Consider the following 20,117-nt stretch of genomic DNA (forward strand, 5'->3'; position numbering starts at 1 on the left):
TTGTACATGTTCAGAAATAGTGCTTAAAAGATTGCTCCCCTTTCAGATGCAGTGTCTGTCATATGTTTGCTCAGTCTGTGTGTGCATCAAGTCTAGTAGATTGGCAGACTTATTTTGTGACGCTCTGCCTGTCAAACAGCTAGGTTTGCAAAGCAGAGCAGCTGCAGATGAATTTCAGATACAGGTGTAAGTGGTATGAATATCAGTCCTGCTTACAAGGATGCTGGATATGACAAGAGTTTGAAAATCTTGAGCAGTGGACAGTGTTGCTTCTGAAGTGGGTTCCATTTCATCCCTCTATTAACAGGAGGAGAGCCATGCATATGAGCAAACCTGCCCTTAATCCTTTATCTAGTGAAGAATTTTCAGTCAAAATTAATAGGAGATGGGTAGGTTTTTGTTGTGGTTCTTTCAAGTGAATCTGAGAAAGGACTAGAAGAGTTGTGCAATTCAAATGGTTTGAAACCTCTATCCTGTCTCCACTCATTTTCTTTGTTCGGAGAGTCTCTTTTTGTGAGACACTAGATTCAGTCTCTGAGTACAGGCCAGAACTTGTACTAAGGTGTTGTTTTTTCCCTTCAGTCCAGTGAGAGGAGAAAGAGGTTGATTATTCCAGGGGATTTCTGGATCTGAGGATACTGAAGAGATGACTCCAGAAATCTTGTTTCTTAATGCTGGTTGTCAAGATCCTCATCCCTGCTTTTTCTAGCTCAGATTCATTTGTGCTTCTGATTACAGGGTGGATTTTTTGGTCAGATCATATGATCACCAAATACTTTTCAGTACTGCATATACTTCTGTGATTCCTTTTGCCCTGCCACCTATGCCAAAACACCTCACCGGAAGACCTGTCCTTTATGGACCACTCCTTACATGATTATGAAGACCAATATGCTAATGTACTTTAATTACTTTTGGAGGCATGTTCATTGTGTTTTCCCTATAGAAACAGAATTCCTTTAGAATGGTGCCTGCCTGATGTGGAAGATGAGACTGGGGATGGGTGGCGTTGTGTGGTTTGTTGTTCTGGGGGCTTTCTCGTCGTGTGTGAGATTCTTGAAAGTGAAATCTGCATGCTTTTCTGGCACTTACCTAGATATTAGGTAATTTTTAGTGCTGAAGAGCCTAGTAGCTGAAGAGTTAGTAGTAACTGAAATAGTACTGAAGACTTAGTTTAACTACCACTTTGTGACTGGCTGTATTGCAGGCTATCATAGAATTACATGAAAGCGCTGACTTCATGCAGAAAAGAGAAATAATCAGATTAACTAGATTCCCAGGAATGGTAGACATAAAACCAAATGTGAGGGAAGGTTTTTTTAACCCAGTTTTTCTTTTAGTGGCATTTAGTTTGGAGGCTGTTGGTCACAGGACTAGGTTATAAAAGTCAGTGTTAGAGCAGTGATGAAGTTGCTCATTAATCACTCCTGAAACTCAGGAGGACAGCAGCAAGTTCTTGTACACTGCACCTGAGAAGGTGGTTCACACAGAAGTAAATCCCTCTGCTTTATGCAAGGGGGAAAAAAGTTCAATCCACAGTTCTGCAACAACACAAAAGGAACACCATTTGTTGCAGTTAGTCAAGGAGTAATGAAATTGTAGTATCACTGCATACAGAATCTCTGTGGCATTTAGTGTATTTGAAGAAACTGCCAGTTAGTCTGTCCGAGACAGAACTGTGCTTGAGTTTAGCAAGTGGTAATCTTCTGTTTTCAGTGTTGGTTGAAGAACTCACTTTGTTTACTAGAATTATTCTTCCTTATCTTACTCGTATTGCTACTATTCAGTTGTCTTTATGGCTCTTCTTAAATTCCACTTGGCAATGATAAAATACTTGCACATTTCGTGCTACTTTTCTGGGTTTCTTTGGCACAACATCATGCCCTCTTTTCAAGCTAATCATATGGTGAGTCTGCAGTTTCTTTTCCTCAGGCCTCATGGTGTGAGAGGCTGAACTGGAATTTACATACATTTGGATTTAAACACTGCAGTGGAGAGAATGAAAGAATTGTGTTACTCCTCTTGTTTTAAGTATCTTAAGCAGATTCTCAGAGCAGGTACTAGACTATCAGAAAGCTTTCCTGCAGTATTTTAAACTAGCAAAGTTTTTCATCGTGGCTTACACAAAAAGCTGAGTAACTTTTCTGACATTCTTATTTTCTTCCTTCTTGCACACATCAACTTGCCGATTTCCAGGGAGGCTTAGTGGTGGGCTTGCATTTCATATGTGTACTTTTTATTTGAAATATCAAAATGACTTTTTTTGTAACCTTATGCTTTCATTGTCTCGATTTACAAAACATACTCTGAGAAGCACTTATAAGGATTTTCTTTGACACTAGTTAATTTATGCTCATATGCAACAGAAGAACCTTTTTGTCCAGTTTTAATAAAGAAAATTCAATTGGAAAAAAATAGAACTGTTTAAAGATTCCAAGTTCCATTAATTTATAACAAATAAGGTTTTCACCTACATCTTTTCATTGAATAGAGAGTATACAGAACTGTAGAAGATGCAGATGTTTTACTAAAAGCGTATATGCAATGTCCAGATTGGCTTTTGAAGTCTTTCTGAAGTTGTGTACATAAAAATCGTACTGTTAAAATCAACAGTTCACATAACACATTAGAGTAGTTGTGTTTGGCAGAATTGTGATATAGCTCTTTGTAGTTAAAATACCTGAATTTACTGTGACTTAAAATCTGGTCAAGTCTTACAGCTGTAAATTGGATTTACAAATAAGTTTCTTATTAGTGTTTCATTATTAGCTGCAGTCATTATTTTCAAGAGTAACTGCTCTGAGTATTTTCAGGTCAGGTTAGGTACACGTTGGGTTGTTCTGTTGCATCTCAGTAGTTTACAGAAAATCTTTTTCCTTGTTTCTGAATTTGCTTGCTGTGATTCAGTTGTGTTAACTTACTTTAACAAAGTGGTAGTTACCAGTGATACATCAGACCAAATGTAAGTGATTGTACATCACGAAAGGTTACTGTAATCTGTTTTATAAGCTGGGATTTTTTTTTTCTGAGATATTAGCAAGTGCTAAAGGAAGATTGTGTTAAACATTAAATAGAGTGTAGTATGCTTGCATGTTAAATATACCAGATGGGATAATCTGTTCATGAAATATAATATATAAACACATTCAATGTTTTTCTTACTTGTGAAAAGATTCAGCACCAGTAGCAGATGTTGCCCAAGCGAAATCATGAGCCCTTCTCTTTGCATCCATTTGCCAAGGTCTGTTGTGGTTGCTTCCATTGCAGTCCTCGTCCTAGTGGCTTTCACTGGAATTCCTTTAATTTAGTAGAATTTTAGATCAGCAGATGTACATTAAAACTGAGGATCTTTTTTCTGATCACATGAATCTGTTGTTACCAGGCAGCATAGGATCTTGGTTGGGGTTTTTCCTGCTGAACAGATTATTATACTTTTTTCTGCACAGAAAAAGATACTGGGGTCTTAGGGCATGTACTTTTAAAGCCTCAAACTCTTCCACTTTCTCTTGAGATTCCTAAGCCAGCCTTTCACTTCAGTGTCAGATTGTTTAAGGTCACTCCGGATACATCAAGGCAACCTCTGCTGTCTGCTAATATTGATCCTACTTATATTCAAGATGATATGTCATGTTTCTCATGTGGCAGTTAGTGCTTGCATGGAATGTGAAGGTAGAAGTAAATGCATTTGTCTACATGATCAAAGGGTACATAATATACTTTACCTTGTGTGGAAAGGTAGGTATAATTGTGTGCTTTTGTGTATATTTATAAAAGTTTCTGGGTTTGTGTAAGCTAAGTGCAAAATATGTTTATATTAGTGTGATTGGCTCCTTTCTTACTGTTCTTTTCTGCAATCATCACTTGCTGTTCTGCTTGCTTTTTATAGGAACCAAGAATATTCCGTACAAAACCAACCTCTTGTCAATGCAAAGGAATTTAAACTTAAAAGCAACCTCAGGTGTTGTGGTTCTTACACTTCCCAACATAAAGACTATACACTTTGTATATGTATTTGGCTTTGGAAATTCGTATTTTGCTTGTAACTGGGTGATTCTCTGTGATTCTCTTGAGTTTATGGCATGAAGAGGGAAGCAGAAGTTATCTGTTAGTCTTCTAATGGCTTTTTCCTGGTAGTTTATCTGATCCCAGACTTGTAGAGGCATGTCTGAACTCAGTTATGTATGGATTTTCACAGCATCTGTATGGCTTATTCAGTAATAGCTCCTTCAGTCCCTGCTTCAGTGACTAAAATGGGGATGGTTTAACAGTGCAGCTGCACTTAATTGAAAGACATAGATGTGTAATTGACTTTGGGATAAAGTGTATTGGAAATGCAAAAGGAGAATGTGTGGGTTGGGGACAGGGCCTTATTTCTTTGTTTGTTTTCTTGGAGCTGCTTTGTGTAAGCCCTTCCTTACTGGATGTGGGACCAAACAGACTTAAATAGGCTCTGGCTTATACCTCCCTCAGAAGAATGAAGCTTTCTGCAGTGTTTGTTTTACTGCTGCTCCTCATCAAGCTGAAGTAAGGGTTTAAAGCACTTGTTCTGTAAGTGGTTGCTTTTCAGCAACCTTGTAATGTCAAAAGCTTGCACAGAATCTCTTCATCTGTTTGGCCTATGTCATGTAGGCATGTCTGTTTCTCTTAGCTGTTTTACTGTCAGTTGTATTGTTTGTATTAGAAGTGGTTTACAAGATGAAACTTCCATGGTATTTCCTAGCAATTTCCCTATTAGTAATTCAGTAACTGTGGTATTCTTGCGTGCCTTTGGTGTAATCTAGGAAAATACAGGTTTTTGACAAAAGTGAAGCTAACCTCAGCTTGTTCCTATAGGCCAGCTCTTGAGGTGACAGAGCACTCAGCATAGAGTTAATGACTGCTTGTGATCTGGGGAACAGCAAATCTGTGCCCCAGAATGATCCTTAATAAGAGACTAGAAGTAATGAGAGTAACTGCCCTATACTTTTGTGGTACACTGTATTAAATCTGCTTTCCTTTCTGTTCCTTTTAATTTTACGTATCTGTTCTTCAGGCAGACTTACTCCAGTTATGTTCATTTTCCATAGCAAAATGGAAGAACTGTAAGGACTTTGTGCTGTTGAAAGGGGAATCAGTTATTATCTCTGCAGAACTGTTTTCTTTATTAAAAAAAATCAAGATTAGGGACTTAGAATCATAGAATAGTTAGGGTTGGAAAGGACCTTAAGATCATCCAGTTCCAACCCCCCTGCCATGGGCAGGGGCACCTCACACTAAACCATGTCACCCAAGGCTTCATCCAGCCTGGCCTTTAACACTGCCAGGGATGGAGCATTCACAACTTCCTTGGGCAACCTATTCCAGTGCCTCACCACCCTTACAGTAAATAATTTCTTCCTTATATCCAATCTAAACTTCCCCTGTTTAAGTTTTAACCCATTACCCTTTGTCTTGTCACTCCAGTCTCTCCTGAAGAGTCCATCCCCAGCATCCCTATAGGCTCCTTCAGATACTGGAAGGCTGCTATGAGGTCTCCACGCAGCCTTCTCTTCTCCAGGCTGAACAGTCCCAACTTGCTCAGTCTATCTTCATATGGGAGGTGCTCCACCCCCCCCCAAGCATCCTCGTGGCCCTCCTCTGGACTTGTTCCAACAGTTCCATGTCCTTTTTATGTTGCGGACACCAGAACTGCACACAATACTCCAAGTGAGGTCTCACGAGAGCAGAGCAGAGGGGCAGGATCACCTCCTTCGACCAATTTATATGGAACTGAGTCATTTGCACCTACTGGTGTAAAAACTGGTAGTTTTCCTGTAGTGTGTTGAATTAAACTGATGCATGTCTCGCAGAATTTCTATTTGTAGTTGCTTCTGGAGGTATTTTGGTACTCTGCTGGGACAGAGGGTAGATTACAGGTTTCTCTAGTGTGCTTAACATTGTTTTTTGATGGCATCCTTGCTCAGGAAGTATATGCACTACTAAGAGCCTGTTTCACTTCCCATGTGTGGACATAGAAGTTCAGATCTGTTCAGCACAGGGTCTAGAAACGGGAACAACAGTTGTAGCAGCAGTCACTCTCCCAGTCCAGATCTCTGTTACCTGCATGACCTCCTATGCCACTGTGGCAAATAAGCCCTCCAGGTGGGTTATGCATCAGGAATGTTTCCTTCAGTGGAAACTGTCTCCTACAAGGCCATAAGGACATGTATATGGCTTCCAGCATATGAAGCAGTTGAGGGGATTAGTTTGCTGCTTGCAACCAAGAATTCTTTTCACAGCATTCCTCTTGTGATTCTCGGGTGAACTGACATGCACTGTCATAAGCAGCACAAGTTTGATTTTGCTTTGAGTATGTCACTCTTTCTGTCAGTGCTTGGCTTTAGCAGATGGGGACACAGATTGTAAACAAAGTGTGAGAGAGCATTCTTTTATGTATAATATGTCAGTTATATGCACTTGCAAACTGCCTTCTGCACAAGCAAACTTCAGTTTGACTTGCCTAGAATGACTAAACTGGAGCATTTCAGATGCACTGTCTTACAGACACTTTGGCTAGCGAGACTGAAGCCAGAATAACAGGTAAAGATGGGTATTACTGGTGTATTTTTACTCCAGCTCTGTGTTGATTACTGTCAGGCATGGACAGAAGGTCTCACTCTCTCTCAGGTGTTTACTTCAGAAGGAATGCTGGTTTTCATAGTAACATGTATGGGGTTAGAAAAAGGCTTATGTCTTCTAACCTTGATCTTTTATTTTTCTAAAGGCTGCTGTGATTATTCATGGGGAAGAACAGAAAGAGTATTTTCATCAGGGAGTAATCACAAAACCAGCAAGAATTACCCATCGTCTGGACAATCCTCCTGTTTTTAGGCTTGGCCAAAGACACTTGGGAGAGTATAGGGAAAGAGGGAGGCAAGACTGCCAACAGGGTATTTATGAATCAGCCCTAATTTCCTTGCATCATGATGGTGAGACTTTCCACACAGAAGTCAAGGACCTTATATTAACTGTTATTATGTTAACATGTTAACTTATATTAAACTGTTAGGTAAGCCTTGCTTTTCTTGTTTGTGAAAAGCAAGTAAGTTGTATATCTAGAGAAAAATTGTTATCCTGTGTGAGGTTCCTTGCTTGAACAGGGAATTCTGAAACCAAAGTGAAGATGGTAAAATTAGCAACAGTGCCAGGAAAGCTGAGCAAATAAATGACTGGGAACTGGAAGAAATCATTAATGTCCAGGAAATAAGTGACTGAGAGAGATAAGAGGGGCTGATAAAGGTTCAGTTGCTAAGCACAAATGGAAGTTTTTTGTTATTGGTTGATATCATGGGAAATCTAATTATTTGGCACCTGGATGAGGTAACAAGTAAGAAATGTATGCTGTATGTTTTCTAAAAGGGTTAATGTTGGGCAAAGTTTGGTCATAATGATTGTAATGCATCATATATTTGGGAGTTGCAAATCCCTCAGTTTTCATTGTGCTGATGCCTTCCATTATATTGTGCTGGTCTTTCTGAAGGGAATGATAAAAAGCGAATCTCAGCAATGTATTAATTACCTAATACATGACATAGCATGGAGGAAACCTGTCTAGTGGTTAAAGCTTGGCACATAACTTAAAACACATGTTAAAACCAAATTAGATCTTCTGGATTGCTTAATGCAACATTCTCTAACAAGGGATGTGACTCAAAAGCCTGTCCTCAGACTGTCAGTAGAAGGGTGAGTGCTCAGTAGCTTTGTTCCTATTGTCTCATTTGCCAGGTGAGTCATGAGGGTGACTTGTCAGATCTGAGTCCTCATCAAGTGGAATTTGAGTGCTACCAAGCTAGTTTATTTTCCTTGTTTGTGGATTGCAGTTTCTTTTAGGATGCTTTCTTATTTGAAGTGTTTCAAGCAGTGTGACTTCCACTTTGGAAGAACTCGATATTTTGGATCAGAAAACAATGTTTTCTTGAACTGTTACATTAGCAGATACAGCAAGTCTTGTAGGCTGTGTTAGTATGAGGGCAAAAAATATCACTGCTTCATATGTAAATGTTGGGTTTATACTTGTAGCTGAAAACTGGGTTTCAGTGAATCTCATCTTGTGGTTTGTGTTTGAGTGTGTGTCTCACCATTACTGCTTTCTAGGTTTGTCCCCTGTCTGCTGGTGTTAAATGGCCAAATATTTTGTCAAGGATTGTGTTTGAAAGAACACAAAAATACTGTCCTCTGTGTTTTCAGCTACTGAATGTTGCTTGAGGCTAGTGTTGAAATGTCTTCCTGTTCAAATGAAAGCATATGCATATGTAGAAGGCCAATATAATAAATCAAATAAATTCCCTTTAAACCTTGAAAATAACCTTACCAGGAAATTCCACTGGTTTGTTTTGGTCTTGTTAAGCAAGTGTTAGGTAAATTTAACGTTGGTGTCAGTAGTTTGCAGGGCACTCAGTCTGACACGTACCTGCTGCAGATAATTCTGCTGAAAATGACTTCATTTTCTTAGCTTTGGTTTGATTTTATGTGGACTGCTCAATCTTGTAATGTGTTGTGTTTGCCATTTACAGTCATAGAAAAATAGCTTATTGAAATTAACATTGGCTTTATTTGTATTTTTAATGTCCCTTGCTGGCACATCTCTATTCCTTAACTTTCCTGTCAGTCATGTTTATAACTACTGTACTAGCGTACACCAGTCTAATCAAGCACGGGGAGCTGGAGTACCTCCTTCTAAATCGAAAAAGGGCCAGACACCTGGAGGTGCCCAGTTTGTTGGCTTGGAATTGTACAAACGGCTAAAAGAATTCCTGAAGAACTACTTGACAAATCTCCTTAAGGTAAGATGGAGCCAATCTGCGTTTGTAGTAGTCATCTGGGTTGACTGAACAAAGCTTGTATGAACAAAACTAGAGGTGTATGCAGCCTCTGGAAGTAAATGGAATGACTTTGAAATTTGCTTTTGTCTCCATTAACTAGTGGAATGTTTTGTAGGCTTTACCTTGGGCATAGATCAGTTGCTATCTGTCCTAGTACCTCTGAGCTGCTTTTCCTCTTCAAGCCAAAACAGTGTTTCTGTCTTTTATAGAAGTAATGTTATATGCCATCTTAAGCTGTCCTGTGTCTTGAACAAGAATAGCTAGACTTGTAACCAATTAACCAGCATATTAGTAATGCTGAACAAATGGTTGCCTTTAATGTTGAAAATGCCTGATGGTAGCCAGTAATTTGATTTAATAAATAAACTACTAATAGAGCTGAATGTTAGGCTGCTGTGTAAGAGAATGGTTTCTAGTTATTTTTGTAAAGGAAGCATGCTTTAAACTTTTGGGGTTTTAGTTTTGAGCAGTAATGGAATTCTTGGTGTCCTGTCAAGTCTGCTGTGTAATTAACTTATGAAGCTGCCTAAAGGTATCAACAGCCTTATCCAGAATGCACTGTGGTTTCATACCCTTGTCCATTCAGGCTGTAGTGTTCCAGTTTGGAAACATGCTTGACCTTCCCTTCTTTTTTCTGTAACAAGAGCAAACATGATGCCATATCCATTTCCATGAGTATGGGGTTCTGTTTTGTACCTGAGAGGATCCCAGAGAAGACCCCATCCAGACTTGCTTCTTTCAGCTCCCCAAGTAGCAGCAGCAGGAGCAGGCAATGTATTTTAGGGAGATTGTCATGTTGAGCACATTGCCATTGCACTAGCATGTTCTACCGAGCTCACTTACCCATGTGGCTGGCTGTTTCTCATGTGGTGCCCTCTTACTACCCCATAGGAGGGATGGGACTGCTTCTGAAGCTTTTTCTGTGCCATGTAGAGGTTCTTTTATCAGTATTTTAATTCGTAAACTTCATACTGGCCTTGTCTTATTAGTGTAGAAGTGAATGTATTAGCAGTATGTTTCCTATAAATGTATTGCATGGTGTAGAGTTATTACACAGTTAAGCTGTACACTCTTGGATTACCTTGGTTATACCTTAAAATTACCCCAGAGTACTGGCAAACTTGTTATTTCAGGATGGTGAAGATTTGATGGATGAGAGTGTGCTGAAATTCTACACCCAACAGTGGGAAGATTACAGGTTTTCAAGCAAAGTCTTGAATGGGATATGTGCCTACCTCAATCGACATTGGGTTCGTCGTGAGTGCGATGAAGGTCGTAAAGGAATATATGAAATTTATTCAGTAAGTAGCTTTTTGAAGTAAGTGATTTATCCATTCCATCTGTCATGTTTGCATTATTGGCCTTCAGACTGCTTCTTGAAACTTGTAGGAAGTTCACAGAAGTTTTGAAGAACTGGGAAAAGTAGAAGACTCCCCCCTTCCCATGCTCCCACCCCACTATATCTGTACAAATCCCACAGGTCTAAAGCTGTGAGGTGTTCAATCTGCTTTGTACATACTGGGGCTACCAGTATTAGACAGTCAGGGGATGTCTGGTTCTGTATATTTGCTACTTATACTGTTGTCTGTGTGCATCAGAGTGGCCTTGTCATTCCATTTAGAACTCAGTCAAGTGTTTCAAATATAGAATGGAGAAGTAAACTGCAGTTTTTTTCCCCTGTTGACTTCAATACATCCCTACTAATTTTATAGCATCCAAGCTGCTAAGATTCAGTCAACATTTGGTTTGTAATGTAAGTTATTTTGGTACAGTTCTGAAAGATTGATATGTGATCTTGGTACTTTTTTTTGTTATGTAAAGTAATATAAATGGGAAGAACACAACAGAAGTTCTGTATCTTAGATCACTGGAAGTACTTGGGGTTTTTTTAAATGGAGGATCATTACTGTCCTTGCCGGTGGAGCATTAAGGCAGTGATGTGTTATTTTACTGTTTCACTAAAATAACTTTGCATATGGTAGAAAACCAGTTGGTATTCTTGCTTCTCCCCCTCTTAACTTCACTAGCCTAATGCTAAGGGACTTTGTTAGCCTGAAAATCACCAGGAGAAAAGGCTGTATGTTGTCAGGGTGGCCTGCAGGGTTTGTTAGTTTCACAGTTGGCAGTGGATCGCTGTCAGAAAAGGGGCTATCTTAGGTAGAGTTAGAAATAAAGCAAATGGTAATTTTATTGTCTTGATGCATAAGAAATGTGTGTGCCAAAATGTAATAATAATTAAAAGCAGTTCCTATTATTTAGCGTACTATATCTGCCTTTTTTAAGGAGTTACCCTGCATGTGCATATGTACAAATAACTTTCTTAACTTCATCTTTCATCTCCCTTCCTTTGCTTCTAGCTTGCCTTGGTGACCTGGAGGGACTGCTTATTCAGGCCATTAAATAAGCAGGTATATATGTGTGATATCTATGGTGTTATTTTATAGGGTTGCTTCTATATATTGTTAGTAGCTCTTCCAATGAGAATTTGAAGGGAAGAGGTGGGGAGAAGGGGTGGAGTCAGAAAACAGAAGGGAGCCTTCTGCTCTTCTCCTTTGATGCTAAAAAGTTGAATATTTGAGGCCTTTCTCTGTGTGTGTGATTGAACCTTGATACCAAGACTGTTCTGTTACCTCTTTGCTGAGAGGACCCTTTGGGTTCATGTTAAATAACATAACTTGAGCTGTTTCCAAGCCAGGCAGGCTGATGGTCATGTCTAATGGTTTGAGAGTCAAGATTGTGTGAGAACAGGTAGTGACAGTCCTGGGATTTTGGTCTTTTTAATGTTACTGTGAATCTTCTTATTTACATTGATGCCTGGATCATTCAGTTCACATATTTTTAATTAGTGAATCAGCACAATATAAAACAAGATACTCCATCACAACAGGATATTGTATTAATGTATGTTGATTTTTGCTCTTACTGAGCAGTACTCAGTGATGGCAAGACTGTATTATGTTATGAAAATATTAGCTAGAATTCACTTTAGAAGAACAGTAGTTGCAGCACATTATTTACCAGCACATAGCTTTATTTATGGTGGTTAGTTAAGCTCTTCCTGCAAAGTTTTCTTGTTATTTCAGGTATAAAACAAAGAGGAGGTTGGTTTAGAAGGTGCTTTTGGAAATTGAAACAAAAACCCCTAGCATTTTCATACCCTTTTGCAGCTCACCACTAATTGGACTGTAATTATGTTGTAGAACTTAAAGGTGTAGCATACTCTGTGACGTGTTCAGGTGTACTTTAAATTTAGTTCTCAAGGGGCTTGACTTGAATATAGGAGTACACTCCTCATTAAATACTATGCTTTACCTACCAGCTGCTTTCTCCTTGCTTGACTTACTTTTAATCCATGTTTTTAAGGTAACAAATGCCGTGTTGAAATTGATTGAAAAGGAAAGAAATGGTGAAACTATCAATACAAGGCTGATCAGCGGAGTTGTACAATCTTATGGTAAGTGAGATTTCTCAAAGGTTTTCTTACTCTCTTAAAAACAAATAAATGCATATTCCCTATCAGAGCCCAGAAGTAGCATCCCACCCCCTTGGATGGCTGGTAAAGATTTTAAGAGTGAAATAAATGTAGTTATTTATGGTTTAACTTTGTGCTTGTAGAGACCCTTGACACAATTATGGTTGATTGTACCATACTTGCAAAACTTGAAAGTACAACTGATAGACAAGAGTGTTCAGTTGCTTACAAATTGGTTATGTAGGAACTAAATCTGGAAGGGGGGAAGCATAATAGTTTAAAGAGCATAGTGGGACTGTTTTTTTCCATTTACATGAAATGGAGAGCTCTGCCATGCAGATTAACGCCTAGTTTAATTGATAAAACAAACCATGTATATATGCAGTCTGGAACTCTAAGAGATGAAAATGGAAGGGGAATTTGGACTAGCTTTTGAGATAGTGAAGTTATCCAGATCCTATCAGCCATTTAGTAATGCATCAGCAAGTGCAGTTTACAGAAGTAATGTCTTGTTCTACTTATTTTTAAGTGCAAAATAAATACATACTTTTAAAAGATATAAAAAGTGGTGTTCTTACTGTCTCAATTGATTCTCTCATGTAAGTTAGGGGGGAATGTGTTTATTTGCAAGAGACTGCTTCATTCTTTTAGACAATTTTGTCATTACTTGCTCTTTTTTTGTGTGTTTTTTAGTGGAGCTGGGGCTGAATGAAGATGATGCATTTGCAAAAGGACCTACACTAACAGTCTATAAAGAATCCTTTGAATCTCAGTTTCTTGCTGACACAGAGAGATTTTATACACGAGAAAGTACTGAATTCTTGCAACAGAACCCAGTCACGGAGTACATGAAGAAGGTAATTTATTTAATAAGCTGTGTGATTATTTCTGGTACAGATGTTTATTTAGAGGTAAAGTAACAGAAATCCTTGGCTTTTATTATCATTTTCTTAAACTGCTGACTATTTTGCAGAAGCAGTTAGCTCTCTTTCCCCTTTGGGGATCTGCTTTTATGTTTATCAGGTCTGAGTTTGTCTCCTGAAGTGTACTTCAGTAAGTACAATGAAAGTTTGGGACATTCTTAATGGACAAAATAGAGGAGAATGATAAAGGCAATTCACAATTTGGTAGGCCTCAAGACACCAAAACAGTCATCCTGCTTTATACCTACAAGTGACTGTTCCTATACAAGGAACTCTGTGTTGGGACATTTATTGAAATCTCTTCCTGAGCAAGCCAGCCAAGGAAGTAAATGATGAATTAACTTTAATTCTCTCAGAATATTTCAATATAGTGAACATTACACAGTACTTTTACTCAACAGAGGATAGATTTAAATTGTTACTGTTGGGGGATCCCAGAAAGGGCAATTAAGAGCAAGCTGGATAAGCGCTGTCTAGCCTGGTTATTGGGTCAGTTTTACTTAATGTGAAATAGATAGGTCATCTTCCACCTTTTACAAGTGCTGCTTTATATATTTTCTCAGCACGTTTCCTGACTATGAATTGCTGCTTGGTTGGGTTTTTTCCCCATTTAACTAAGAAAAAGAAAAGCTAAAAAAATCATCTTTTTTGAGTATGTAATAACCAGATGCACATCCCTCCCTTTACTATCTTTGTGGGGTTTTTTTGTGTAACTCTGCCATAGAACACATCATGTCTGAGCCTTGGCATTAAAGTCAGTGATTTACCCCCCAAAAAAGTGTGTGTGTAAGTCCTAGAAGTACTACAGTAAAGCAAGTCCTGCTTTTTAGTGCACTGGGATAGTTGCCCAGTGGTTCCCAGACTTACCTATGTTTGTTTTTCTGATGTTGAATTCATTATTTTTGCTACTTCCCTTTCAATTTCCTGTCTGACTTTCATCCTAAAACAGAGTATGGGAATTTGTCATTCATAACCTGAATGACTGGCTCATCCAGGCTTCCTTGGTACGGCTCAGTAAAAAGCTGTCTGAAGGTCATTGCTATTTCAGGAACTAGAGATTAGTGGCAAACAGAAAGAACCTATTAGTACCCCAAACAATCTTCAAGACTTCAAAAATTCACAAAAGAGCAACTTGCTTTGCTTGAAGCTGATGTCAAAGCTGAAAGCGCGTATAAAGCTAGCATAAGGCAGGGGAAGTCTTCAGCAAGAAACTGTGTAGCCTTAAGTCTCTGCTCAAATTAATACACTAGAGATGTAAACAAGCTGTTTGGGCTGTCTTGGCATCTCCTTATGGATAATCTGCATACATTGAAATCAAACTGAATAAGAAACTGTTTTTATTACTCCTTTCCTGGGATTTAACTGGTGAAATGGAAAAAGACATGTATTAGACTCTACAGTAAATATCATCAGAGCCTGCAAAATGATACAAACTAAGGGATGTGACCTAAGGGAAAGGAGAAATGTACAAATTGAAGCTAAAAGTTAGTTCATTGGAACAAGCTGTCTGATCTCTCTAGTCTGCATGTTTTGCTGGAGAGATCATGAGAGAGGTCACGTAAGTTTTCAGAACTATTAATCTAAAATGCAGATAGGTTTGTCTTTCAGTTTTATCCTACTTCATTACACAGAAGGAATTCTTAACGTTTTGTACTTAACCATGACAAAGCAGTTTTGTAAACTTAATGGTTTTTTTTTTATTTGGGTATTGTAATCTTGCATGCCACTTAAATGGCTGGGACAGAGTAGTACTCTCCATAATTATTACTCAGATACTTTCTGCTATGAAACACCTTAAATGAGACTGATGTGAAAAGCTGCAAGCTGCCCAGCAGTCAGGTGGCATATTAGCAGTAAGAAGGTGTTAAAAGTCATCTGTTGGAAGTCTGAACTAAAAACACAGTAATCTGCTATTAGTACGCTTGCTTGACTTTCTCACTGAAGCACTGTGCATTGAGTTCTAATTGGGGATAAATAGCATCACAAAAGCAGGACGGAAACCTGTTGGAGTACCTTAGTGCACACCAGCATAATACCCATGTTACCATGATACAGTAGAACTATGGTTGTTTCTTGTGGAATACTCAGTGGCTTAATTAGGATACATGTATGTAGTTATACAGGCAGACTTACTGAGTTCAGAAGGATTATGAATTTTTCTTCTCAGGCCAGAACTCATGAGTAAAGCTGGCACGGCCTGATGTGCTGTAGGGAATAAAGGTCAGTATGTCTTAAGACTGTCCCTTGGAATAAAGTCTCAAACTGAACTTTCGATCTTTATAGTTAAAGCAGGCACAGATACTGTTGTGTGAACTAATTGTTTTCCCCCTTGTTTCTGAAATGTGACTTTAAAAGGAAAATAGAATTACAAGAACACAAGCAAGAGAGTATAAGAAAATTTAAAGTCGGAGTGGATATTTGTTTTCATAAAGGAGCTCAAATTGAGAGTTAACACAATGGCAGCATTGCCTGCACTACAGAAATACGTAAGATATATGAACATCATGAATATAAGTAGTCCTGCTAGTCTGATTGCAGTTTCCAGTGCTCATCAGACAGACTCGCTGCTATTTGCTGTCACTAAGGAAGCTGATTATTATTCCTTACTTGTAAGAAAGAGTCAAGTGCTCTGAAGCTTGAGGTTATATCCCTTCCCAAACAGTTGACTTCTTTATTTCTTATTTTTTTCCATATAAAACTGTACTGATCTGACTCTAGGAGAGAGTAGTCCAGGCCCATATCACAAGAGCCAAGTGCAAAGTGATTACAGAAATGAGTGAAGCTGACAGTGACAGAGATTATTTAAAGCCATCTGTGTATGATGCAGTGTACTTGCAGTGAAATTGTTTTGTTGTTGTTGTCTATAATATGATCTTTCATGCTTAGCTGGTATTCCAAAACACCAGGAAAATGCATTAACTTAATTTCCTTCTCTTGGTGATGTTATTAATTTAAATAACTTGGAGCTTTAATAATGTAAATAGGGAAGCATGTGTACTTCATCCCTGATGATGTTCTGCAATTACAGATGGCTTGTAGAGAGAATCTTTAACACCTTTGCAAACTAAATAGAGGTAATTGTTATATAAACATCTTCAGGTTTGCATTTTGGCATAAGTACTGTTCCTGGAGTGACATCTAGGATTTTGGTTTGTCAGGTAGGTACACTTACGTAGCATTTTATGTGCCAAATTAAATGCTAGTAGAATTTAAATGATTGTAGGTTATTGGGAAGCTTTCCTGTATAAGAATGTACATGATAATGTTCAGATTAATTTGTCACGGGCATACTGTTAAATTGCTTAAATAAATAAGGCTTCCTGCCTTTTAGTTGTGTGGGGGCATGGAATATATTCATGTTTGCCTTAAACAAAACTGCCTCTTTAGCTGGAGAGCCTGCTGATGCTAAAACTGCAGCTTCTCATGTCAGCAGCTTTCTCTTCTGACAGCATCTTTCTATCTTCTTATTCAGAAGCAACGGGAAAACAGTCTTGCTGTGATTCTCCCCCTATTCAAGCAGTATATAATATTATCATCAACATAAACATTGATTCCATGCGTATGGCATGATTTCCAGAAAAAAATAATTGCTTAAGTAGGTGGACCATAACACTGCATTAGTGAGAGGTTTGGGTTTTTTGGTGATATTTTTCTAGATGAATGGTGTTTGATTTCTGTTCTGCCTTCCATACACGTTTTCATATTTGTATCTCTGCTCTTCAGGCTGAAGCTCGCCTTCTTGAGGAACAGCGTAGAGTTCAGGTCTATCTCCATGAGAGCACACAAGATGAGTTAGCACGAAAATGTGAACAAGTGCTTATTGAAAAGCACCTGGAGATATTTCATACGGAGTTCCAGAATTTGTTGGATGCAGACAAAAATGAAGGTAAGGAGATGCAAACACTGGGTTTAGGCTTAGAGCTCCTCCGTGGTGATTTGTGAATAATGTAAATTCTTGTGATTGCTAAATGTGATTTGTTCAGGCACTAGATTAAGAGAGAAGACAGACACTAAAAGATGAGCATCTTTTGATTAAATTGGGATGGCTGAGGATATTGCCTCAAGAAGCCTATTCTGATTCCAAATATTAAGGCAAAACAGCACTAATTCTGATTTCTTTTAACATGGCTGGAAGAGCTTCAAGAGCACTTGAGCCATCCTTCCAGCAGGAGCTGAAGCTCGTATGAAAGAGATGCGAGAAGAAAAACAGACCAAGAGTCTCACCAGCTGTTCCAGCTTAATCTGTGGATCTTTGAGATTTTTAAAATCCAGGTTGTCTGGAAGTATTTATAGGAAATGTTAAAAGAGGAATGGAAGCAAATGCAGAGCTTCTAAAATACAGTTTCTATATTTATATAAGATACATAAAACCACATATAAAGCACAAGGGAAGAGTAGAAATTATTAATAGATAAGAGAATTTTTAGCTGTGAAAATGAGTTTCAAGTGCCAATAGTGGATCAAGTTTATACCTTCAATAGAGAACACAGAATAAAGACTTCTTCAGTGGTTCATCTAAAATAAGTAAAGCTTATCAAAGCATTTATGTATCTGTAAGGAACTGACAGGTATGTTTTATGAGTTTCTTCAGGAGGTAATGCTTAAGTAAGTTGAAACTGGCAGCAGATAATTCCTGTGCATAATGCAGATGAATAAGATGAATGGTGTTTCTGATTTTTCCAGTTGGGGAATTAATTAAATCTATATGGGAAGTCAAGGCAATAACTAATACTGCTTTAGGGAAAGTGACAGAATTGAAGAGATACTATGATGTAAGTTACTATTGATGTTCATTTGAGAGCTGTGAATTGCAACTATGCCTCTGTCTCTATATATCAACATTAAAATAGCAACTATGAATTAGCTACTGTAATCATCTTGTTGATAACTAGGAGATGATTCAAAATAGTTAAAGGACAATTGTGCATGATTAGGAGGTCAGAAGTTACCTGTTTCAAATGTTAAATAGATTATTTTATCCTGCACAACTAGAGGTTGTTTCTGTTTGTAAATAAATGTATTTACTCTGTAATTGGAAGACATTTTGATGCTGATGGGTGTTGACTAGCAATATGACTTTATAAATGTCTTCTGACAATGGAAATAGCAATAGCACAAACTAGAAAATCATTTTTGGACTCAGGAGGCCTTCCCAAGCTTTTCTTTTTCCCCTTACGTTTTGAAGCATGTGGGCTATGTGAGCCTTTAATATAGTCACCACAGGGATGCAATTCCTTAAGTCTGTCAGGGTAGAAAGGAAAAGTAGTACCTTGTGTCTTGGGCACTGCCTTGTTGCACGCCTTTGGTTTCACCTTCATTTGGGTTATTTCTAAGATTAATTAGGCATTAAAAAAGTAGGAGCTCTTCACTGAGAAAGTATCTGTGCTGCTGAGCATTAATAATATAACCCAAAACCCTCTTCAGTATGAGACTTTTCAAAATGACTAATTGATTTTGGGAAGCCTTGGCTCAAAACCGCTGTGGCTTTAACACGAAGCTTTGACATCTCTGCGGTGACATCCAATTTATTTTTACCTTTGTTAGTTCTGTTCCGTGATAATGGTTTTCAGAATCTTCTCTTTCCTTGGGAAGTGTTAATACACAAAAGGTGGTGTTGGATCTTTAGGAACTGGCCTGTTCAGAATAACCAGGAGAATACTGTACTCTTAGCACAGCCAGCAGTAGCGCTAATGGTAGTCCTAATTCACGGTAATACTTCAAACTTTATCTGAGTAAGCTGGGGTTAACTCCATTTTTAAAATCATTGCACCTCTTTAAATTTGTGAAAACTAGGAATCAGAAGTAGCTCTATTTCTATAATTAAATCAGGTTTTTTCTTCTGAAATTTTATATAGCATTGTGAAGGTCAAACAGGTCATAATATTGAACAGGCTTTCTCTTTAACTAGTCTTACCTTTCCATGTTGGTGCAAGGATTTGCTATACTGTATGGTTTTTTTGCTGTAGCTTTCTCTGCCATTTTAAAGGAGCAATTGCACATACGGTTTCATTGATGATGGATCTTTTAATTCCTATTGGCAACCTGTAAATAAGAAATTGGAGTCATAGCTAGTACAAATGGGAGATGTTGGTTTTCCTCTTTTGCAGACTTGGGTCGTATGTATAACCTTGTATCTCGAATCCAGGATGGCCTCGGAGAGCTGAAAAAACTTCTGGAAACCCACATTCATAATCAGGGTCTAGCTGCAATTGAGAAATGTGGAGAAGCTGCTCTAAATGCAAGTACACCATCAAAATAAGGCTGTGTGTGGTTGCTGCTGAGGAGGGTGAATGCCTCCTGATACAATTTCCAATTTGCTTATGTTTTCCCTCTTGCTGATTTGATTTGTGAGAACTGGATAGTTATCAAATGTTGATAGTAGGCTTAAAGCAACAGTCACATCACTGTGTCACCCGTCTTCAAGCTATGGGTTTGTGTTCTTGTTGGTTTGGTTTTGTTCTTGGTGGGTTTTGTGGGGAGCCCTTCAGAGCTTTTGTTCTGCCGCCCCTTTTTCCCCTCCTCTGGATGGGATGAGGAGAAGATTGGAAGAATGTAAACCCCATGGGTTGAGATGAGTTTCATAACCGAAGTACAACATACTGCTGCTGATAATGATAACGGAAGTAATGAGGGGAGAGAATATAAAACTAAAAGTAGACAAGAAAAAAACCCACAAGTGATGCACAGTACAATTGCTCACCACCCACCGACCCATACCCAGCCCAATCCGAGCAGTGATCGGTCCCTTCTAGGTGACTCCTCCCTTTCTGTATTCTGGGCATGGCGTGCTGTGGTATGGAATACCCTTTGGCTAGTTTGGGTCAGGGGTCGTGTCTCTGCTTCCTCCAGGCTTCTTGTACCTGCCCTCACTGGCAGAGCATG

At 38.5% G+C, this 20,117-nt stretch overlaps 1 protein-coding gene across 2 annotated transcripts in view; it reads left to right on the forward strand.

Moving 5' to 3' along the window:
* The window catches only part of CUL1 (cullin 1), a 50,299-nt gene that overhangs the window by 18,009 nt on the left and 12,173 nt on the right, over nucleotides 1-20,117 (forward strand). For both annotated transcript variants that reach the window (XM_061374935.1, XM_061374936.1), the window contains exons 3-9: nucleotides 8,627-8,801; nucleotides 9,974-10,141; nucleotides 11,198-11,248; nucleotides 12,204-12,294; nucleotides 13,006-13,169; nucleotides 16,959-17,121; nucleotides 19,343-19,473. In XM_061374935.1, coding sequence (XP_061230919.1) covers nucleotides 8,627-8,801; nucleotides 9,974-10,141; nucleotides 11,198-11,248; nucleotides 12,204-12,294; nucleotides 13,006-13,169; nucleotides 16,959-17,121; nucleotides 19,343-19,473 — 943 coding nt within the window. The remainder of the gene's footprint in view (nucleotides 1-8,626; nucleotides 8,802-9,973; nucleotides 10,142-11,197; nucleotides 11,249-12,203; nucleotides 12,295-13,005; nucleotides 13,170-16,958; nucleotides 17,122-19,342; nucleotides 19,474-20,117) is intronic.

Source organism: Neopsephotus bourkii, unplaced genomic scaffold, assembly GCF_033783945.1.
Source record: "Neopsephotus bourkii isolate Nb327-2 ecotype Australia unplaced genomic scaffold, CSIRO-AGI_Nbou_v1 NB_1655, whole genome shotgun sequence".
Lineage (NCBI taxonomy): Eukaryota > Metazoa > Chordata > Aves > Psittaciformes > Psittacidae > Neopsephotus > Neopsephotus bourkii.